Consider the following 22,646-nt stretch of genomic DNA (forward strand, 5'->3'; position numbering starts at 1 on the left):
CAGGTAATGGCTTCTTATCAGTGGTTTTAAAAGGGAAAAAAAAAAAAGCTCTGTAAGACATTTCTAGATGAGGATGTACCTGAACCTAAATCAGCCCATGTAGAGGCTTATCATCACATAGTTATCTTTACTTCCCAGGCAAAATGGCAATCCCTGTGCTTTGGGAGTTTCTGGAGAAGTATCCTTCAGCTGAGGTAGCAAGAACTGCAGACTGGAGAGATGTGTCAGAACTTCTTAAACCTCTTGGTCTCTACGAACTTCGAGCGAAAACCATTATCAGGTTCTCAGGTACTTTCCCATATACCCAAAGGACAAACTATAAATATAAATGGTACCTATTGAAGATAGCCACACCTTAAACTTTAATGTCCTTGGATGCTATATTAATAGAGGTCATTCAGCTCAAGCACCGAAGGCAGTTATAAACAGTCCACTTGCCCCAAACCATAGTCTCCCATCGACCCAGGCAGTAAATCTGCCCAGCACTGGATCAGGCCATGTGGGCATAATTAGAGGAAGAAGTCAGTGAAGCAGAAAGCCCAGTCAACCTCAGCATATTACCTCCGTCTAGTTAGCACAAAACAATGTCAGTAAGTGGCAGATGAGAAGTTCAGACAGAGGTGCCTCAGGAATTCAGAAGAAAGAGCAATCACAAGTGGGGTTGTTAGGAAAGATTCTTTCCTGTCCCTTCTGGCTGTTCTCTCCATCCAGCTTCCCATCACCACACATTTGGGGAAAGTGTCTTCCTAGAGGCTGGCCTAACGTGGGCTGTTGTATTTTCAGATGAATATCTGACGAAGCAGTGGAAATATCCAATTGAGCTTCACGGGATTGGCAAATATGGCAATGACTCCTACCGAATTTTTTGCATCAATGAGTGGAAGCAGGTGAGGACCACTTGCAGCCACAACATCTCCAGCACATTTTGGCTCTGAGAAAGAATAAGTCCACTGTTATGACTAGAACTATTTCTTGGACACATGTGCTACTATAGTCACAGACAATTTTGTTCCAAGCTGTCAGGACAGCGGGTGGCATGGGGTTATTGGCAGCAGGGAAAGGATCCATGAACACTCCCAAGTCCATAAAGATTCTTTGATGGGACCTCTGACCTTCAGCAGTTGTCAATTGGCCCTGTCATTCCCATTCATGTGCTGCCTCTAAGTCTGATGTGGTTTCTTCCTGTCACAATCTTACTAGTTTTCAAAAGTGTACCACTGAAGGAAAGCAGGCAAGTTTGAGCTTGGAATGCATACTTGTTGGGTATCTCCTCGTGGTCTCAGACTATTTTTGTGGTAACTAGGTCCTACTTCAGCTTTCAGCCCCCTATTCTACTGAATTTGCCCAGCACACAGGCATCTGGGTGGTAGCCTGGCAGCTGGTGGGCACTGCCAGGTAGCCTGGTCCACTGCCTTCTTAGTCTGTGACTGCCCTAAAACATTTAGCTAGTAGATCTGGCCAAGCCCGTCCCTGTTCCACCATTTATTGTGACCTGAACAATACATTGAACTCTCAGGGTCTATAATCTCCTACTGGAAAATGGCATATATATTAATACTTAATCATGTTATCACCAGTTAATGCCCGGGTTCTAGTGAAGATCAGTAATAAATTGGAAAGTACTTTATAAACTATAAAGGATTACCTTAATGTATGGTATAATTTTAAACATTTCTGAATCCCATTAGGTTAAAGGTTATAATTTCCAGGTATATTATAATAATATACTATTCTCTTACCATCTTTTTTAAAAGCCAATTTAAAAAATGTATTTCTGACTAACTTACATAAGGCCTCTGTCTCCTTATTTCTTCCAGGTACACCCTGAAGACCATAAGTTAAATAAATATCATGACTGGCTTTGGGAAAATCACGAAAAATTAAGTCTGTCTTAAAACTCTGAAGTTTCCAAACTTGTTTTTTATATATAGCTTTGCACTTTGATTCTTCAGATCTCCATTTAAGCCAACCAACTACTTTTCCAATTGTACAGATTTTAATCAGCCCTACTAGAAACCTAATTACGTTTTCTTAATGCGTGTGCTACTAGTAGATCTTTGCTGCTGAACATTCTATAACATGTTCTGAGATTTTTAAAACAAAATAGTATTTGACAACAATCCTAAAACTGCATATGAATTTTCTAGTAGTGAAATGTGATTTGAAGGTGAAAAAAACTTTTCTAAACTATCAGCAATACAAAGCAAATTTCTGTCAACCTTGTTTGAGGAAAGATTAGACTTTCTGTTCTCTTTCTATAAAAATGGTATACAATTGTTATATAGAGAAGCAATCAAAGAGTTTGCAGCCAAACATGTAAAAATATATTACAGTGGTATTAGGCTGTTAATTAAAAAAATATGTTTACTAAAAAGAGCTAACCCTCGAAGAAAGATATCTTTTGTCATCATGTATTGGCTTTTAGTAATTGGAGATTCGTATCCATTTGATAACTTAATGTGAATACCTGCCTGCAGCTCTGTTTCAGAGTATCGGCATCTGGCTCGTGCATGTTACTTTGATTCCTTTATGAAAATTCAAGCATTTACCCATCTCTCATCTTCCAGCTGGAGGACAGGGCCTTTTAAGTGTTATAGCATTTTTAATACAGACTTATAATGTTACAGCTCAAATACTGAAACATTTGCTGTAGAAAAAACTCACCAAACCAAAAAAATCCTAATTAAGTCTCGAAGACCGAGCCCCATTTTAAGGTATATAAGTTGAAAATTAAATGGATTGAATAAATGAAAAATAAAGAATTTGTTAGGGAAACTACCTTTGTGGTCGGGTGGTGTGTGAACAGAATCAGAATGCAGTGTGCTGCACGTTAGTTGGTTGTTTCCATTTTAGTGAGCAAGTTTGTTTTTAGAGAGGGATGGATATTGACCAGAGAACGGGAAACTAGCCACACATACCACCAAGGCAAACATCTACTTTATAACTTCCCATCACATTTTTATTTAGCAAACATCAAAGTAGCATTCACTAAGTGCAAAGCTCGGTGCTGGGGGAGTGGCACAAAGATAAAAGGCTCTGTAGAGACCCTCACGGGGTCTAAAAGAATAAAGGCCTCTGAAGCACTGGGCCACAGCTGGGGTTAGAGGGTAGTGCAAACTCACCAAGCTTAGGGCATGGAGTGTCACTGGGTGGCGGGCCTGCTATCAAATCGCCTCCCCCAGCATCTCCATCAGGGGTGCCACAGCCAGGCCTGGCTTTTCCCCTTTGCTGCAGGTGAGGTTGCCTGACTTCTGTACCTGCTTCCTCATCTCATTAGAGTGGGATAGTGGTGCCTACCTTGCAGGGTATTATGATTATTAAGTTAATACAGGTAAGTGCTTAAATGTAGCCTTACTTACAGAAGTGCTACATTAGTGTGGCCCTTTTGGATGGTCTGAGTGTCTACCTCAGGTTGTGGAGAGGGTCACAAAGATAATGTATTTCAGTAAAGGTGGTACCTTACACAGAGTAAGCACTCAAGTGTTTGGGGTTTTTTAAAACATTGAGATAAAATTCATAACCATTTTTAAAGTATACAATTCATTGGTTTTTAGCACATTCATTATATTATGCAACCATCCTCATTCCAAAACATTTCCATGTCCCCCCAAAACAAACCCTGTACCTGTTAGTTGTCAAACCCAATGGTCCCACCACTACCCCCAAACCCCCTCCAGCTTTGGCAACCACTAATCTGCTTTCTGTGTCTGTAGATTTGCCTATTCTGGGCATTTCTTATAAATGGAATCATATAACATGTGGCCCTTTGTGTGTGATTTCTTTCACCTAGCACAATTTTTTCAAGGTTCATCCATGTTGCAGCATAAATCTATACTACATTCCTTTTTATGACCAAACAATATTCCATTGTATGGATAGGCCACATTTTGTTTATCCATGCATTAGTTGATGGACATTTCAAATGTTTATTAACACTCCACTTATAACATTCTGTAGTTCCAAACTGTGGCATGCTGTTTTACATGGGCAAAGCACAAGGGAAACACTTCCTCTGTATGGCCGGGACTCACTTGGGTACCTATAACCCCTCTAGAGGACGCAGGGCCTGTTCTTTGGATGAGAACACTGAGATGGCAAACTAGAGACGTGCTGAAGATCCCAGTTTACTGGAAAACCAGGTATTTCTTACTCCAGATTCAGAGGCCACTGGGTTAAGAAATGCTGCCATTACGCCAAGCCAGGAACTCGGCGTCGCTACGGTTTCCTTAAGCCCCTCCCAGGACGGGTGAAAGGAATCTAATCCGCAGGCGCTCAGTCCGGGGCAAACCCGGTCCCCGCTGGCCTCCCACACGTGGCGGCGCTCAGCCAATCAGCACGGGGTGTCCGTAGTCCTGGTAACAGGCTATTTCTACACTCTGCGAATGTCAACTCTCTCGCAAAGCTTAGAATACTGTTTTTCAGATATCTCCACACACCCCTGCCAGCAAGCAAGAAGACACGGGCGCGCACACGGCACACACGCACACACACACACCAGTGCCACGACCATGGATTATTCCTATGAAACGTGCGAGGCTCTGTACCTGTCACTGCTTGGTAAGCTCCCAGGAAACAGCACCACCTCCAGGAAGCCCTCTGCCCCATGTAGACGCTTGCAAGTGGGATGAGAGCAGGGATTCGGGCAGATAGCTCATTGTGAGGTCTCCCCTCTGGGTGAGGGGTTGCCGGGGAGTCGGGGGCGGGTCGTGCACAGTTTTCAGATTTCCACGTGCGGACTGGAGGAGCAGCCCAAGTTGCCTTGGCTTGGAACCAGATGCCCCACCCGTGTGCCTGAGAAAGGGATCCAGGCCCTCTGGCTCGCCAAATTTCTCCACCGGACATTAATGTCAGTACTGAAGAAGAGGCATGGAGAAGACCACCAGTCTTCAAACTTTTGGTAATAGCCTGCTGTGGGACAAGTCCTTGGCAAAGCACTGCAACACCAGAGGTGAAGGACAGACAGATAAATGGATAATTACAGAGTAAGGCGTGAATACTGGGTTCAGGGGTGACATCCAGGAGTAAGAGGTCTGCTACATACAGAAGATGGGGAGGAACAGTTCCGAGGTCCTGGAAGAGAGCTTTACATTGGGGCTTAAATTAAGAATACAAGTAGTTCTCCAAGCCAATGCTTTTCTCGGAGGAAAGGCATTCCAGGCCGAGAGAACAGCATGCACAGAGACATGGTGTCTTCAGGAAACCGCTACCCGTAGTAGTTTGCATGTTGCTGGAGATGACAGGCGACGGGGGCCAGAAGGGATAAGATCATGAAAGATCTTTTGAGCCAGGAGATGGAGAAGTCCCCGGGAATGACAGGATTGGATTGGGAGCATCAGCAAATGCAGACTGAATTGACAGACTGTTGGGAGTGGGAGATACTGGGGGTGAGGTAGAGGTGTCAGGCTAGAGGGGACTGACTGCAGGGACTTGGGGGCTGATCAGATGGGGAACATGCACGGAGCAATAAAAGATAATGTTCAGGTTGTTAGGGTGACCAGGTAGGTGGAGGTGCCTTTCACAGACATAGAGAACTGACCGGGAGGACCAGAGTAGGTGGGGACAGGGTCATAGAGACAAGTTTAGTCTTAGTTAGGTGAGTTGGGGATCCTTGTAGGCCATCCAAGTGGAGATGTGTTAGGAGCAACTGTGCAGAAAATTGCAACTAATTCCAAGTTACAAATATTGGTATGGGTGTCCTCAGCACATGGAGGGCCTAGAAACATGAGAGTGGAGGAGACTGAAAGAAAGAAGAGAGCCCAGGTGTAAGCCTGGGGGGCACCAACCTTTAAGGTACACCAGGGGGGCCCAAGAACAAGAGGCCAGAGAGGTGAGATGGAATTTAGGGAGAGATTTAAAACAGAGCCAAAGGAAAAGGGGATCAGATGGAGCACATGGGAGGAGTTGGGAAGGCTACAGGGCACGGGGATGCCTGAGCTGAGTCTGGAAGGATCAGTACGGAATAATCAGGTGACGCAGGGGCGAGAGAAAAGCATTCCAGAGGGAAGAAACAGCATGGTTTGTGGGGCGCAGGGAGGGAGGACAGAGGAACCACAGTCAGATACAGTTTGGGGACAAATACAAGGTGAGGCGGAGCGAACAAGAGAAGGAGAAACCAGAGGGGCTGACAGGGCTGGATGGGACAGGTGGGGTCAGGTTCAGGACTTTATTCTGCAGGCAGTTGGCAGCAAAATGAAAGGGTTTTTAAACAGGGGAGTTTTGTTTTTAGAAGGAAAATGATGGTGACAATATTTTTAATAATGATGGTGTATCCCTTCTGAATTTTAGAAACACCCCCATATATGTTATTCATTTGATCTTCGTAACAGCATCAGCTAGAGCAGAGTTTGTATCATTTTAGATATGAAAGAATTGAGATTCAGCAGGATTTGGTGACGGCCTGGATAATGGCTACGAGCAGAGCGCCGGGGCCAGGCAAACCAGAGTTCAGGTCCCAGCACAGCTACCAATCAACCATGAGACCTTGGGCCTCCCTGGGCCTTAGTGTCCTTATCTATAAAATGGATATAATTCCAGAGCCACCTGTTAGGTCTGTTCATCTGTCATTCATTCATTTACCAGATACTTACTGAGCTCCCACCATATGTCAGCACTGTGGAGGTGCGGCGGCTCCAGCAGAGAACGAGAGAGATGAGGTCTCGGTTCACAGTCTATTGAAAACAATAAACGTCAACCAAGTAATTACTCCAGGGGTTTCAAATACAAATGTCTGCCTGAACCAGGCACTTAATGAATGAACTGAGCTGCATGTGAGACAACAGGGAATGGTGGGGAAGGTGGCAAGCTGGAGAGGGCATGCCCCAGCCTAAAGTAACTCAAACTGGAAATTTTTAAGCAACATGTCAAACAAAACAGGACCCCAAGCCTCATTCAGCCTGTGGGCTGCCAGTTTGCAACCCTTCATTGACATACTTGGGATAAGTGGTCTGAAGGAAAAGTATATTCATAGGTTGTGTTATGCAAAGAGAACATGAGGATATAACAGAACCTGGGAGCTGGAGAGGTAACAGTTAGTCTGAGCTCTAGAGGATGAGGAGCGAGGAAGGGATGGGTGCGGAGGGGAGCCTTTCTGGCAGAGCAAGCAGCATGTGCGATAAGGACGGGGCTTGGATCATTCGGGGACCATTCAGAGAGATCAAGGCCTCTGGGACATAGTAAAGGAAGTCAGGCAAGTGATGAGGTGGGAAAGGTTGGCAGAGGGGGGTCACGGGGCTTTATTTTGAGGGCTATCAAGAGTGATGGAAGGGTTTAAAGATAGGTGGAAGGTGAGTATACATAAAAAAAAAATAACGGCACACTTACTATGAACAAAGCAACTCTAAAATGGACTGCTTCTAGACATCTCCACCACTCAGTAAGGTGGGTGCCACCATTATCCCTGTTTTACACATGAATAAACGGAGACACAGAGAACGTAAGTGACTTGCCCAGGATCGTGCAGCCAGCAAGCGGGAGGGCCAGGACCCAGACTGGAGCACCTGACTCCAAAGCCTGCGCTCTGAACAGCGCTTTGCTGCCTCAGGTGATCGGAGCAGATCAAAATGGCATTTTTAAAAGATCACTCATCACCAGTAAGGAGTACTGGGGGCGTGGGGGGCGGGGGTGGGGGGTGATAGGTACAGTGCGAGGAGAATCTGAGATGAAATGAGAGAAAACACATAAAGCCTGCAGCGTAGAGTGGGAGGGCCCAGTCACGTTACATGCCATTATCTGCATCATCACAGGGAGGTAGTGACCACGTCTGGCCTAGAACCCAGGTGCCCAGATACCCAGCCTGCTGCCTAAGCCTTTTTCCTTCCTGACGCCTTTCGTCTCTTGCTGAAAGAAACTCACCATTTAGCCCCCTCCCCCCAAGGGCTCTGCCAGGCGAAGACTTCAGATGACAGTGAAAATGGCAGCAGGGACCCCGTCTTCAATCCCGAACTGGTCATCGCCCACTGCTTCAAGCAGTTCAAGCAGGACTTCCACCTGCCTCGAAGCCGTCGGAGGATCATCACCTTGCCTCAAAAGGCGGATCCGGAGCGCGTCAGGCCCACGCCCCAACCCCAGGCTCCCCCACAGCCCAGCCCCAGCTGCAAAGGCCTGGCAGCCGGGGACATCCACGAGCAGCCAGAGGACACGAGGACCTGGCTGAGCCGGAGGTTGAAGTTTCGGCAGGACCTGGAGTCATTTGGCAACACAGAGAGGTGGCTGCAGAACAAGTCCAGCCTCACGCCTTCAGAGGCCAAGATCTTACACAGGATCCACGCGGAGCGTGCGGCCCAGGTGGTGGCCCACCTGCCTGCGACCAGACCAACCAAAGTGAGCAGCTCCATTTGCCAGATGAAGACACTGAGGGGGGTAGCGGCAGGGTGGGGCCTGTTCACCCCATTTCACAGAGGAGCAAACAGAAGTTCCGAAAGGGAGGTATATTAGTTACCTATTGCTGGGTAACCAGTACCCCAAAATAACTTAAGGCAGCAAGCCTTACTATCTCACTGTTTCTGAGAGTCAGGAATCTGGGAGGAGCTTAGCTGGGTGGCTCTGGCTCAGGGTCTTACATCTTTAAGATGTGGCCCAGGCCACAGACATCTAAAGGTTTGACTGAAGCTATATCAAGGTAAGGGAGTGTTAATTCTAAATATTCCCATTCACCTGGAATTGGAGGAGTAGGAATTGGACAGGTAGAGAAAGAAGGAAAGGTGTTCAGGCAGAAGGCCCAGCAGGAGCAAAGGCTGGGAGGTGGGAGGAGTGGGGAGCCGTGTCTGGCTCCAGGCAGGGCGTGTAATTTGGTGCACTGAGAGCCCAGTGGGATTATAATACTGACTCGTTTGACAGGAGAGGTGTGGATAAGGAGGAAATTGTAGGTCTCCTATTGTCCAACCCTCTTGTTTCTGATGGGAAACGGAGGCTCAGAGAAGCAGTCTCCCAGGCGTTCTGTGGCAGAATACAGTTGCCCCGCGGTTGCCTGAATCCAATGTTCTTTGCACTCCATCTTGTTGTCTGTTTAGAGCTGCTTAGCCGCTCACTCCCATTTCTCTCTAACTCTGGGGGTCACATGCCATTGGCTTGTCTCCCCTGAACTCGCCACTCTGCCCCGCTCTGTTGCCTCTTTTAGAAGAAAAACCTTCGACCCTCCCGCCGACTGGTGCCCCAGCTCCGACTGCCCAAGCCCTCTGCCCTGTCAGCCTTGTACTCCTACTTGTGCAGCCACAAGATCAAGGTCCTGGAGATATTTAACAAGGCCAACCTGGGTGAGAACCATAGGATGTCCAGGGAGGAGTTCATTATGGCTCTGAGGGGGGTAAGTGCCTCCCTACTCCCCAAGGCTGGCCTGAGGGGGGAGGGTGTCTAGGCACCCTCTGCTGTGGCCCCCACCTGAGGTCCTGGACCAACTGAAAAGGAGGCTCGGGGATCTCAAAGTATCAGCTTTATCACTTGTAAAGCCAGATTGGAAAATGTGCCTTAACCTGTGGCCACATCAGACCCCTAAAACCTCCCCTGCACCAGTCTGATCTTGAAAGTCCCTTCCTGAGTGGAACATCTGCAGAGCTACCCCTATAACTAGCCAGCTGCCTAGGGAATCACTAACTGTCTTGCCCATCAGACCCCAGAACTGAGCACAGAGATGGCTGGGCCTTCAGTCCTGCCTCTGGTACCTTCTAGAGCTGCAGCTGTCACTGGCATATGAATCACATAGAGGTCTTGTGAAAATGCAGCTCAGTCCTTCTGGGCAGGGCCCAAAATGCTGTGTTCTAACCAGCTCCATGGTACTGGTCCACGGACCACCCTTTCACTGGCTATTCTAAATGTAAATTAATTATAAATAAAAAAAATAAAAAATCCAGTTCCTTTGTCACACCAGCCACATTTCGAGTCCTCCCTCAGTAGTCACACGTGATGAGTAGTTCCTTTATTGGACCACACAGATGGAGAACATTTCCATCATTGCAAAAGTTCTATTGGTCTTGCAAGAGTCTGCTAACTAAGGCCCAGGAGCCAAATCCAGCCTGCTTTTGTAAAGTCTTATTGGACCACAGCCACACTCATTCATTTGTGGGTTGTCATGGCTGCTTTCATGCTACAACGGCAGAGTTGAATAGTTATGACAGAGACCATATGGCTCATGGAGCCAAAAACATTTACTATGTGGCCCTTTATAGAAAAAGTTTGCTGACCTGTGGTCTGAACGAATTAAGCTTTTATATACTTTGAATATAAGATACCTTATAAAATAACTCTAGGAAGCTGACTGTCACACCTCTTATGGTTTTAAATCATCACCAGTTTTCACACCATCGTTTTATGATATGTACTTCTCTGAACAACGTATCAAAGCATTAAAAACAACAAAAAGATAAATGGTCTTCAATCATCATAACCAAGAAGATAAAACATTAAATCCTCTCACACCTGGAGAGGTCTGATCTTCTTTAAGAAAAGCTCAGTAACAATGACTGCAGTCTAAAGAAGCTGAAGAACAAAATTATATTTCCTTTAAAACTTTTCTTCTTGAATATTCGATATTACTGGCAAGCATTTCGAGATCTCCTTCAAAGTTGCTCAGTCCTTAAAAGAGTAACAAGTATCATATTTCTAATCCTATTTTCCTTCAGTTAAGGAAAGCTTATGTGTCCCTCGTGGGTAAGGATGACAGAAATGTGAAATCCCTCTTCATAGCCAATATGGGAAAGCTGGCATTAGGATTGGTATGAAGTGGGGTGGGAGCCCAGAGAAAGAGGTAACAGACTCGGCAAAGATGGTGGCATATCTAGACAGAGTTTTGAAGGAGGGATAGGAGTTTCTCAGGCGTAGAATGGGAAACATCTGAGCAAAGGCAGAGGGTGAGAAAGTGCAGGATGTACTTAGGGCCCAAGAAAGGGTTCTGAGCTCCTGTGGCAGGGACCTTGGGTGTGAGCTGGGAGTGGCTGTGGATAAAACCAGACTGGGAGGTGGGGCTAGGCTGGCAGGCCTTGGTTGTCCTGGCAGGATGTTTGGATTGGAGCCTGCCTGCCTTGGGGGCTGTTCTTCTCTCCTCAGGTAGGAGTCCCTCTGGGGAACCAGGAAGTAGAGGACATTGTGATTTATCTCAGCTCTCTGGGGAAGTACAATAGCATCACCATGGATAACCTGGCCAGCACCTACAAGCAATGGTCTTTGGCCCAGCAGAAAAGGCTACTACCAACTACAAGAGAGTGTACGTATCTGTGCCCACCCCCATGCCTCCACTTCCCCTTCCTCAGAGCAAGTGTGGTACAGGCAGCCTTGGCTCGCTTCCTGAGTGTGTTCTCCAACTTTGGCTTACTGTAGGTGGGCCAAGCCTCTGGAATTTCCAGGCCCAGAGATTAATAAGGAGTAGATATCCTCTTGAGTACCCAGCTATCGTGTCCATTCAAAGATGGATGAGGCCTAGCTCTTATCCTTAAAGGAGGATTCTCAAAGGGTGGTTTCAGCCCACCAGAGCCCACCTGATAAGCTGAGCACTGGCCCAAATGCCAAGCCTTTCCATTTGTATGTGAGTTCAAGGCCTTCTTACGATTAATCTATACCTTACTGATGAAAAAATTAACTAAAATTCAGAAACCAGCATTAGCACATGTTTAGAGTTTCCTGGAAAGTCTACTTTGGTATGCTACTATCGGGTATTAGCAGGGCTGCTGTGAACAGTTGTACAGGTTGCACAGAGGTCAAGTTCCATTTGCTAAGCGGTGGTGCTTCGGTAGCCACATATGTCCTGATGAAGCACAGAGACAAATTAGAAATGTGCTCGCCATAGCTCTGGATCTGAATTTACTCTTCAATACAAGGGTGCATCATGATTCTTTATAGTTTAGTTGTTGTGAAAAAAAAAAAAAAAGTATTGAACAACTGCAGATAACATTAAAGCCCTCCTTTAACTACCACCCACCATTCCAAAGCCCTCCCCAAATGCAACCACATCTTCCTTTTTCTAAATGAAGCAAATCTTGCTTTGCTTGGCAGGAATTTAAGTTCCAGCATCCTTGGGGGTGAGGCGCTCCTCGTCCTCCCTGGGGTCCTGTAAGAACCCTGGAGGGTAGAGGAAGGGTTTCCTTACACAGGCAAACATCTGGGGCGTGGCCTCTGGAGTTCCCAGCGCACAGAGTTGGGTACTCAGCGGCCTCACTCGTGGGCTCTTTTAAAAGGAGGCAGCGGGCAGCTCCCTTAGGGCATCCACTCCTCAGTTCCCCCAGCTTCACTCACAGCCGCAGGCAGATTTCCGACCTCTGGTCTCCACAGCCGCCGGGCAGAGGCAGCCTCACTCCCAGGCAGGGCCTCCAGGGGGCCCGAGCGCCCCCTCAGTCTCCGCCGGCATGTCACCACCCCCACAGTAGTAATCTCCCGCACGACCAGCACATCCTCGGGGGAGCCTTTTTGGGGGCCCTTTCATTGTAAGTTACCGAAGCTCATGGTGATCCATGTAGTTGGCTGTAAGTCATTTCCAGAATGACCACAGTGCACTGCGATGCTTATTTGCAGCAAAGGTATTTGGGGCCTATTGTTTCCCAATAAACAGACTTGAAGCCAAGCAGCAGATATTTGTTTGAGCACAGCGGGTAGGGTAGGTGGACTCAGGAGTCTCTTATTTTGCCTAAAGGGGCAGCAGCATCAATAGTCTGGGCAACCAGCTCACAAGAGAGAAAGCAGTAGCATTTGGGGGCGCCAAATGTGGGAGCTGGGTAGCTTTACCCACAGCATTAGCTCAGTTTATCCTTCAAGTCCCCGGACGTCAGGGCTGCTAGTCGTGCTTTTCCATGAGGAAGCTGAAGCTCAGAGAGGATGACCACTTATTCACTCTCTCAAAACTATGGCTGGGCACCCTCTCAGACCCTCCTTCCTTTGTCTCTTCCCTCCAAAACCAGAAGGTGGTAGGGCCTGGATTTCATTTCAGCCAGGGACAATGAAAGCCTGCACCAAGGCAGGAGCAATAGGATGATCTCATTCATTCGGATCTTTGTTGAACACCTACTATGTGCCAGGCACTTCTAGAAACTGGGAACTGGAAACACAGCAGTAAAAAAGCCAACACCCTTGCCTCCAATGAGTTTCCATGGAAAACATTAACCAAGATGATCTCCAGTAGTGATTAATGCTTTGAAAACAGTAGGACAGAGTGAGGAGGAGGGGTGGTCAGGGAAGGCCTCTCCGGAAAGCATCCATTGGAGATGCCACTTGAGTGACTGATGAGGAGCCAGTCTGGGGAAGGGCATCCGAGGCAGATGGAACTGCAAAGGCCAAGGCCCTGAGGCAGGAAAGTCTTCAGGGGACAGAAAGAAATTAGGGTGGCTGGGTGGAGTGAGTGAGGAGTGAGCACTAGGAGGTGGGTCAGGTGGACGGTTGGGTTGGGTGGAAACAGGATGCTAGAGGATGAGAACGGCAACAGGAGGGCTGGGGCCACGTTGCTGGTGAGTAGGAGTGGCCCGCACTAGGGGGGCCAGAGTGGAGACGGAGCAAAGGGGCACCTTCCAGGTGCGTCTCAGATGTCACTGACCAGACACATGCTAAGCGAGCAGAGGGGTGGCTCAGTGCCTGCTTGGTGACATTGGTTAAACACTTGACAGATTCTGTGGCTGGGCACCCTCTCAGTCCCTCCTTTGTCTCTTTCCTCCCGCCCTAGATTATAGATCTCCCAAGCACAGAGTTTCCCCACAGCATCCGTCCAAGAAGCAGTCGGTGAATTTAACCCCACAGCCTCCCAAGATGGACCTGCTCACCGTGCCTGTGGTTGACACCCAGGAGGCAAGACCCATGACCCTGGAGGAGATGGAGGACATCGGCAAGCGGTACCGAGAAAGGAAGCGGCAGTGCAAGGTACCCTCACCACCGGGGAGGGCCTGGGGCACGTCCGCTGCGCCTGCACCACCTTCTAGCTGCGTGAACTCTTGGGAGTGGGCTGTCTACCTCTCTGTTCCCTCATCTATGTAATAAGAACAATACCTACCTCACAGATTTCTGTGAAGATAAATGAGATCATGTTTCTGGAAGTATCCGGTTCCCCTCCTCCCATTCTTTAATTATGACTTTGCATCCTGAGACCAGGGCTGTGTCTCCATCACAGTGGGGACCCAAGAGCCTGGCACAGGGCATGGCACCAGTAAAGGAGGGAAGAATTGATTGTCTGAATGAATTCATCTACTAAATATTTACTGAGAGCCTGTGATATACCAGGCAGTTTTGTAGGTGCTGCCAACAACAAAACAGCCCCTATCCTCAAGAAGCTGCCAGTCCAGAGAGTCCAGTCAGGGAGGCACACTATTTTAATATAATACTATATATACATACATATTGTTGTTATAAATATAATAAAATGTTAGGTGTTGGTAAGTGCTATACCAACTAAGATCTGATTCAGTTGCATGAAATGTTAGAGCAGCAAGCAGCAAATTTCCCTGTAAAGGGCCAAATAATGTTTTAGGCTTTTGGGGCCCTGTCCTTTCTGTTGCAACTAGTCGGCTCTGTCATTGGAGCACAAGAGCAGCCACAGAAAATACATAAACACATGAGTGCAGCCATGTTTCAATAAAACTTTATTTATAAAAACAGGTGGTGGGCCAGATTTGGCCTATGAGCTGTACTTTGCCGATTCTGGCATTAGAAACTTTAAAAAGATAGATTCTTCTTCCCTCGTACATAAATAAATAAGAAGGCCAAAAGTGGCTACACACTCCCCAAGCCTCTTCTATTCCTCACTCTGCCATCTGTATCATGTGGCTCCCACCTCAAAGTCACGGATAGCTGTACCAAATTTAAATTCCCGAGCCGCCAAACCCTCGAATGTCACGTTTCAGTAGGACGCCCTGGGGCATCTGCACTGTACGCTACTGTATATATCACACAATCACGTGTGCACATCCCTGTACAGGGCTGTGTACACAGAACTGCATGTGCTGACCATTCAATGGCTCTTCAGCACTTGACAATATGATTTTTCTCCTGCATCACTGACTTCAGAACCTGAACTTGGGTTCCAACATGCATTCTTTGCATTGCCCCTCCTGGGGGGCCTCGTGGGGAGAGGGAGCTTGTCAGCCTTCAGGCCAGGAGGGAAGAGGCAAGGCGAAGGGCAGTGTGTGCTGACGGCAGTTCTCTTTGCAGCTCACCATCCCTTCCATCCAGTACACGGAGCAGTGCCGCCTGGTGCGCAGCGGGAACCAGCACTTTGACGAGCACTGCCTCCCGTCCACCGTCAGCGGGGAGATGAATGAGCTCATCAACACGTTCCGCAGGGACACCTTTCTGGTCTACCTGCAGTGCCAGAAGCTCTGTGATGACTACGGCCTCCCGCTGACGGAGGACATCCTCGTGAAAGGTAAGGGCCTTGGTGGCTGGTCCCGGGAAGATGCCTCGTGTGTCCCCCTGAGGTTTGTCCTTCCACAGCCGACAGGCACCCTGCCAAGTCGCTGTGGCCTGGGGTGGGGACATTGGGAAGAAGGAGGGAGAAGAAAGGACGAACAGCTCAGCCTGTACTGCTGCTCAGTGGGATTTCTAGAATCCTGGAGGTCCACAATTTCCACAGGCCTGGAGGTCTGGGTTCCCCGACTGAGCTTGATGAACTAGCTTTCTAGTACAGGAAGCTCCTTTGGGGAAGCCCTGAAGTGGAGCATAAAGGAACAATCCCAGTTTCAAAGAGGGAGATTTGATAGAAGTGACAAACTCAACGCTGTGCTGGGCATTTCCAAAACCAGTTCCCAGGCCCATATTTTGGTTCTTCTGTAACACTGAGGTAGGAGTACACAGGAGTCAGGCTCTGCTGAGGCGCTTTGCTCTTTGATCCGACCGCAGGACTCAACGTTGAGATTTCCCTACTGTTTGTACCCTCTGCTTGAGGAAAAATTTTTATATATCCAAGCAGACCGGAGCCTGGGTCTCTGGGTAGAGTGTGTGAGATGGGGACAGGGAGTGCCCCCATATCCCTGCAATGATGGCAGAGCAATACTGGCACCCCAAATTTATTAATTTATCAATTTAATGGGCAGGTCCCTCTCTATGCTTTAAAAACATGAACAGCGAGCTGCATGAGGGCAGAGGTTTTCCCATAGGAACTTTGTAGGAACTGTGGCCACATTGGGAAATGAGGCTTTCTGAGAAAGAACACACAGAGTGTGGTGTGACTTACCTGAGAACAAGACTTAACAGTCACAATTGATTGTTTCCATCTTTTTCCCAAGAGGGAGGGAAACAAGTGCTAAGTGTGTAGGGCCTTCGGTCTTGTATTAGAGCTGCCGTAACAAATACCACCGACTGGGTGGCGTAACCAACAGAAATGTATTTCCTCACAGTTCTGGAGGCTGGAAGTCCAAGGTCAAGGTGCCAGGGAGTCGGTTTCCTCTGAGGACTCAGTCATGTGTTTACAGATGGCTGCCCTCTTGTTGCCTCTTCACAGGGTCTTCTCTCTGTGCACACGTACCCCCGTGTTTCTCTGTGTGCCCACATTTCCTCTTATAGGGACGCCCGTCAGATGGGATTCGGGTTTACCGTAACTTCATTTCAGCTTCATCACCTCTGGAAAGGCCCTATCTCCAAATACAAATTCTGAGGTCCTGGGAGTTAGGGCTTCAACATGCGAATTTTGAGGGGATACAATTTAGGCCGTAACAGGCCTATACAGGGGGACATGGCCAAGGGCCTTCAGGAACACGGGAAACCGACCCAAAGGGTCACTGTCTCCTGCGTGTGCTGCACTCCATCGCGTGAGCAGCCCGCCTGGGGTGAGAGCGCTGAGCCAGGAGATCCTGCAGCTCTGGGCACTGACGTTTCAACAGATCATCCTTCCTTCCTGCTTCCTCAGGGAGCTCGTCTTCCCTGATCGTTTACATCAGCTCCTCTTACTTAGTGTTGGGGCTACAGCTGTCTGTCTTCTGAAATGTGGGCAGGCTTGCCACACACTCTGGACTGCTCTTGAGGGTCAGGTCTTTCCTCTGGATGTGCTTCCTTTGTCCCCTCCAGAACATGGATCCACAACTGATTCTCTCCACTGTTGGCTTTTGCCAGTTCCTGGGCCTGTGAGCTTCCCATGTCTGCAGGATCTCAAGTTGATGGGCATACAGGAGTGTGCATGGGTGGGCTTCCTTTTGCTTCTAACTGATCTAGATGGAAAAAACTAGTCCATTTCTGACCTCTGTCCTGGCCTCTGTCTACTGGTTGTCTTTATGACAGAGGCCTGCTCTCTGCTGTGGACAAAGAAGCACAAACATGGGGACATGGGGACTTCCAGGTCTGTTCTAGACTAGAGCTTGGTGGGCTCAGACTCAGGCCTTAAGCTCATGGCCAAGATTTCCAGAACAGAGGCATTTACCCTCTCCCCAGTGAATATAGCTTTATTGTTTTTCTCCCCCCAGTTTTATAGATAATACTTGCTCACTTAAATTTTTTGAAAACAAAAATAACCTCCCCCCAGCCTGAGCTGACCACCATTAATATTTTGGTGACTGTCCTTTCATGAGCCTTTTTCTTTTTCACTTACACAATTACGCATGTAAGTCATTTTTAAAAAGTCATGTATATATACATATATTTTTAAATGTAGTTTTAAAAAATCCTATATATCTTTTAAAATGTTGATGCTGCATATCCCCTTCTCTCTACTCCCCTCTCACCTGCACAATCCCAGCCCTATCTCTAAATAACCAACATTAATAATGTAACTTTCCACCACTTTTTCTAGAAAATGAGCTCTTCGTGTGTTAACAAGCACTGCTCCACAGTTGCAAGAAGATGGAGACCCGGGGCCGGTGTTTTTTATTTTCTGTACTTCTTAGAAAAGTATCTTAAGGTTACCTAGGAGACTAATTCTAGGCAAGGAGAAAACTGCCATCACTACCAGGTCTAAGTTAACCTAATGAAATCTTGGGTGAATCTTCCCCTCCTCCTCCTGGGACTCCTGACCAGGAGGAGTGGGGTGTGGGCCCTCATGCTCTGTAGTAACTGCACCCAGCCCCCCAAGCCATTGCTGATCTGATTATAAATAAGCTCCTTTGTCTGTAGTTAACAGTATTGTACCAACTCCATTTCCTGATTGTGCACTACAGTTACAGGCATACCTTGGAGATATTGTGGGTTCAGTTCCAGACCAGCATGAGTTGTAATCTTTTCACTGGTGGAGCGTTTTGCCTTCCATTTGTAAAAAAATGCACCACCTGCCACCTGTGAAGCGTAAGAAAGCAAAGTGCAATAAAACGATGTATGCCTATATATGCATTGTGACCCTTAGGGGAAGCTGGGGGAAGGGTCTAAGGGATCCTCTGCACTATTTTTGCAACTTGCTGTGAATCTACATTTAAAAATTGTAATAGTTTTAAAATGTATACAAGAAAAAAATACATATATACAAGAAAAAATATTTTTAAACAAAAATGTGAATATATTTTTTAAAAAGCCCTCCTCTGCCCTCTGCCCCAAAGGCTCAAGGCAGGGAGGGGTCTTGGGCTGACAGGCCACATTTCTCTTGCTGCTCGCAGCCCTGCTATACCCGGGGGACAAGATCATTTTCCAGAAGGACCAGGTGCGCCCGATCCGGCAGCCAGGAGGTTACTACTCGGACTGTAAGGTCTTCAGTCCAACTCTAGTCCTGCCCAGTTCCCTTGCCTTCGAAGAGCTGGTGGCTAAGAAGACTGACAAGCTGAGTGTCAGGTCCCCTTCCCCCTTCCATTTGCCTCCTGCCCTACTGCTGTCACACTGGGGGTATCCCATTGTACCAGTGTCTCTGACTGAACCCGGCATGTCCAACTGGGTCACCATGGCCTGGCACATGTCTCAGGGCCACAGCCTCCTTGCCTCATTCCCACACAGCTGCCCTCCTGACCACATTCTACATGATCTCAGGCTCCCTGGGAAAGATTATAAAGAGGGCCTTCTTAAAGAATCGGGAGGCCCCTTCACCAATCATGGGCTGGGTGTCAGGGGCCCTGCAGAGGCCAGCGGTGGCAGCCTCTTCCCCTGCCCTGCCTTCTCTGGCAAGAAGGGGGCTTGCAGCCCCTGGGAGGAGAAAAGAACTCTACACTGGGTACTGTCCGTGACCCTCAGGTCAACCTGAGTGCTCTCTAAGAAAGAGTTAAAACAGGGACAGGAATGAGCCAGCATCCATGGTGACTGCGGATTGGAAAACAAGAGGCATCCTGCAGAGGATGGGGCCAGCGTGGGAGGAGAAGGGGACAGCTGAGTGGATACTATGAAAGAGGAGCAGTCCAGGACCTGCCCCTACTCTGGATCCCTGCTAGCTGCCCACTGGGTTGGTATAGCCAGAATGGCTGGGGTGGGATGCAGCAGAGCCAAGTAGAAATCAGACAGGTCTACAGATTAAATGGATAAATTACTCCATTCTCTGAGCCTCAGTATCTTCATCTATAAAATGGACATAACAACTCCTACCATACACGGTGAAGACAAGAGAAGAAATGCATGTAAACTCCTTAGCACAATGTTTGGCAGATAGTTGGCACTCAAGCAATGATTGTTGTTGTTTGACCCTACCCCATCAGGATGTTCCCAAGTGCACAAGTGGCCTAGGCCTGCAGGTGGGAAGAGCTAAGCATGAGCCAAGCAGGTGGTGGCCTAGAGGGCCCTTTCTGATCACTTAATGACCGCCTTTCAGCCCCTGAGTAGCTGGCACCATTCCTGAACCATCAACCTAGGAAGTGGGCATGAACCTGAGAAAGGGACTTTTGTCCATGCTTAGGTAGGCCACAGGTATAAAGGATAAAGAGAGGTCACCTAGGACAGGGATGGACATTGGTTTCATCTTACTACTTAGACTGTGTTGTGAAAGATTCCGAGGTCAGGTGCAGGCTTACTGGGAAAGAGTGCTGTGGTTGATTAGTGATGTCTGCCAGGCCCAAAGTTTGGGGAGTTAGTTTTCACCATCCTTATCTCCAGGCTATATTCAACCTGCCAGGGAAAGTGGGAGCCAAGGGCCCCAAAATGATTCAGATTATTGAGCACCTCTCCTAACTACTCTGAGAGCTCTCTGTTCTAGGAAATGAGAAACCTGAGGCTCTGAAAGGGGAAGTGACTTGCCCATAGTCACCCAGCCAGCCAAGTTACGAGCCCAGGTCTGGCTGACCCAAGCCCGCCGCATGTTCCACTGGAACACCGGGTGGCGGGGTTGGGGAGACAGAGACAGGGCCCCACCCCAAATGGAAGAAATTCTCCTTTCAAAGCTCTGGTTTGGACTCAGAGATGCGCCCACCCCCGTGGCCCCCAATCTACTCCCTGAGGCTGCATTAACCTGGATTTCCCCTCTCCTGACAACACAACTCTCTCTTATCCACTAGGAAACTGCCAAAGAAAATCAAGAAAATACACTTTAAGGAGTTTGAGGAATTCACCAGGTCTGTAGCAATCATCTAACTCTGGAAGGGGGTTGGGTGGGAGAAGAGCTAGCCTCACTTTGGAGGAGGTGCCTGGGACTCTGCACGTTCCATGCTGCTCCTAGCACAGCATCTGGGGCTCAGTGCCCAGGAGCTGAGAGGCAGTAAAACTTAGAGTGCCAGGCAGACAGTTTTCTATGTGTTAACTCATTTAAATCCTTTTAACGACCCTATGGCATTTCTCTTCACATACCCAATTTACAGAAGAAAAAACTGAGCACAGAAAAGTCAATGATCTTGCTTCAAGTCACACATCTATGAAAGTGGCAGAGCAGGGATTTGAATCAAGTTATGTTGGCTCCACAGACTGTACTCTGAACACCACATTAAAATACCTCTGGAGAATAGATGGTGTACACTTAAGAGTTTGGGTTTTAGAGGCGGCCGATTGGGAGTCAAGCCTGCGCTCTGCCACTTGGTCACTGTGTAACCTTGGGGACATGGTACCAGAACCTACCACGTGGAACTGTAGTGAAGACTGAGATACTGAAGCCCTTAGCACAATGCTACCTCTACGATGGTCACAGTTGCTTTGCTCTGCTGAGGAGTGCCAGCCCTGGCCTGTCCACCATGATAACTTCCTCTGTGTCTTCTCATTTTCCAGGAAGCTGAAGGTGATGAGGCCCAGTCGTCGGCAGCAAACCCACCCCAGTTTCTTCTGGCCGGGTCACCTCCTGGACAAGCTGCGACTCTACCTGCCCACTGTGGCTGTGGATCGGAGCCTGGCGCTCTTCAGTTGTGTCCAACACCAGCCCCTTGCCTACTCGGCTACCTACCACCCCACCCGCAGGTGGCCCGTTAGGAACACGAACAACGTGACCTGCGCCCATTACAGTGCTCCTAAAGTCTACTACATCTACTAGAGTGGCCTAGATATTGTCAGACCCAGCCATGCTGGAGCTGGGGGCCAGTGCAGCCAGCCGCCCAGAGCCATAGACACGGGGAGTGTCAAAGAGCCAGACGAAAGAAATCGTTTCAGGGGGAGGGCCTAGGCCCAGCTCTCTGAAGAGCAAAACTGTCTAGGGTCTCAGAGGCAGATGTGTCCAGAGAAAGAGGTGCAGTTTTTGAGTGTTTCCCTGCCCTTTTGAAATAAACCAGGTTGGAGTTTTTCTCACGTCACCTATGATCCAGCTGATGCGATTTCTTGCTCGGAAGCGGTGGCCAGAAGGTTGTTTGGAAAGCTGGGGTCCTGAGCCTAGGGGATTACACCAGGCACATTCCCTGGGATCTCAGTGCTCATGGGGAAGCAGCAGGCATTGTGGGGAGCCCTGTGCCCTCCTCTGTGAAACATATCCCTCATCCCCCCGCACACTGGGCCATTGGGATCACGATTTCCAAAGCTCTTGGGTCTTTTTGCAATTGGAAGCACGCTCTTGGTTCATAAGCCCTTTGCCTGATTAACCCCTCTGACCCTGTCAAGACTTTTTCTTTCCTGATCCGTCTCAGGTGGGCAGCTATTAACACAGCGCTCCCACGCTCGCATCTGACTTCCCACAGCCCGCAGAATAAGCAGGATTCACGAGGTGTGGTGCAGACGCCATGGCGTTTTGGTCTCACCTCCACTTCTTGCCAGCTGTGTGACCTGGGACAAGGCATTTCACATTTCAGGTCTCTGGTCTCCTCAAACTCCCCTTGCGTCACACAGTCAAAATCTCCAGAAGGAGTTGTCAACACTCTTCTCGCTTCTCATTCAGTTAACACCACAGATCCAGTTTAGCTTCTGTCTTCCGCTGACCCCTGGAATTACTCCTATCAAGATCACTGATGACATCAGTACGGCGGAATCCAGGGGAATTGTTTTCCCTCTTGAAATTGGATTTTCGCCCTAATCTTAAAAGCAAAAGCTAAACAAAACAAACCAAGAACAACAATGAAAAACCAGGCAGTGTTGCCTAATGGTTAGAAGTGTGGATTATAGAGTCAAATCTCCAAACTTCACTTTCTACATATGTAAAATGAGGAAAAATAAGAGACCTACCTCAGAATTGTGGGAGGAAAGTAAATCCCATTGAATGAGAGCTGTTATACGTAGTCTCATTGCCATTTATAAATTCACGGGCGGGAGCAGGAAGCCTCTGTTTTGTTTCCTTCTGGCCACTAAGAGGCGCGCTTTGGAGCAGAAGAAACGCCGGCGGAAAAAATCTAAAAGCTGACGGAGAAGCGGCTTCAACTTCTGGCGGAAGTGGCTGCGCCCCCACCAGGTCTTAGAAGCTCAGAAATAATTGCAAATATTCTACGTTATCCCAAAACAGGTATGAACAGTTT

General features: G+C 48.2%; 1 protein-coding gene and 1 long non-coding RNA gene across 5 annotated transcripts in view; one reads left to right on the forward strand and one right to left on the reverse strand.

Annotated features, from left to right (window-relative positions):
- The window catches only part of MBD4 (methyl-CpG binding domain 4, DNA glycosylase), a 28,289-nt gene extending 6,782 nt beyond the window's left edge, over window positions 1-21,507 (forward strand). Inside the window, exons 1-10 of one of the 4 annotated variants that reach the window (XM_019746712.2) lie at window positions 785-887; window positions 4,423-4,557; window positions 7,874-8,319; window positions 9,116-9,301; window positions 11,038-11,194; window positions 13,634-13,827; window positions 15,112-15,325; window positions 18,474-18,633; window positions 20,286-20,342; window positions 20,986-21,507. In XM_019746712.2, the coding sequence (XP_019602271.2) occupies window positions 4,509-4,557; window positions 7,874-8,319; window positions 9,116-9,301; window positions 11,038-11,194; window positions 13,634-13,827; window positions 15,112-15,325; window positions 18,474-18,633; window positions 20,286-20,342; window positions 20,986-21,244 (1,722 nt within the window). In that variant the 5' untranslated portion in view covers window positions 785-887; window positions 4,423-4,508 and the 3' untranslated portion in view covers window positions 21,245-21,507. Of the gene's footprint in view, window positions 1-138; window positions 289-783; window positions 888-1,817; window positions 4,140-4,422; window positions 4,558-4,650; window positions 4,898-7,873; window positions 8,320-9,115; window positions 9,302-11,037; window positions 11,195-13,633; window positions 13,828-15,111; window positions 15,326-18,473; window positions 18,634-20,285; window positions 20,343-20,985 lie in introns of those variants that run through there. The other 3 variants (XM_074312960.1, XM_019746703.2, XM_019746739.2) reach the window with 3 other exon arrangements.
- On the reverse strand, window positions 17,850-22,578 carry LOC141567223 (uncharacterized). The gene is made up of 3 exons (XR_012489692.1): window positions 22,360-22,578; window positions 21,939-22,225; window positions 17,850-18,159 (listed from the first exon to the last, which is right to left on the reverse strand). It is a non-coding gene; the product is annotated as an uncharacterized LOC141567223 (long non-coding RNA).
- Between the last annotated feature and the right edge of the window lie 68 nt (window positions 22,579-22,646).

The sequence above is a fragment of the Rhinolophus sinicus genome, linkage group LG10 (genome assembly GCF_036562045.2).
Source record: "Rhinolophus sinicus isolate RSC01 linkage group LG10, ASM3656204v1, whole genome shotgun sequence".
Classification (NCBI taxonomy): Eukaryota; Metazoa; Chordata; class Mammalia; order Chiroptera; family Rhinolophidae; genus Rhinolophus; species Rhinolophus sinicus.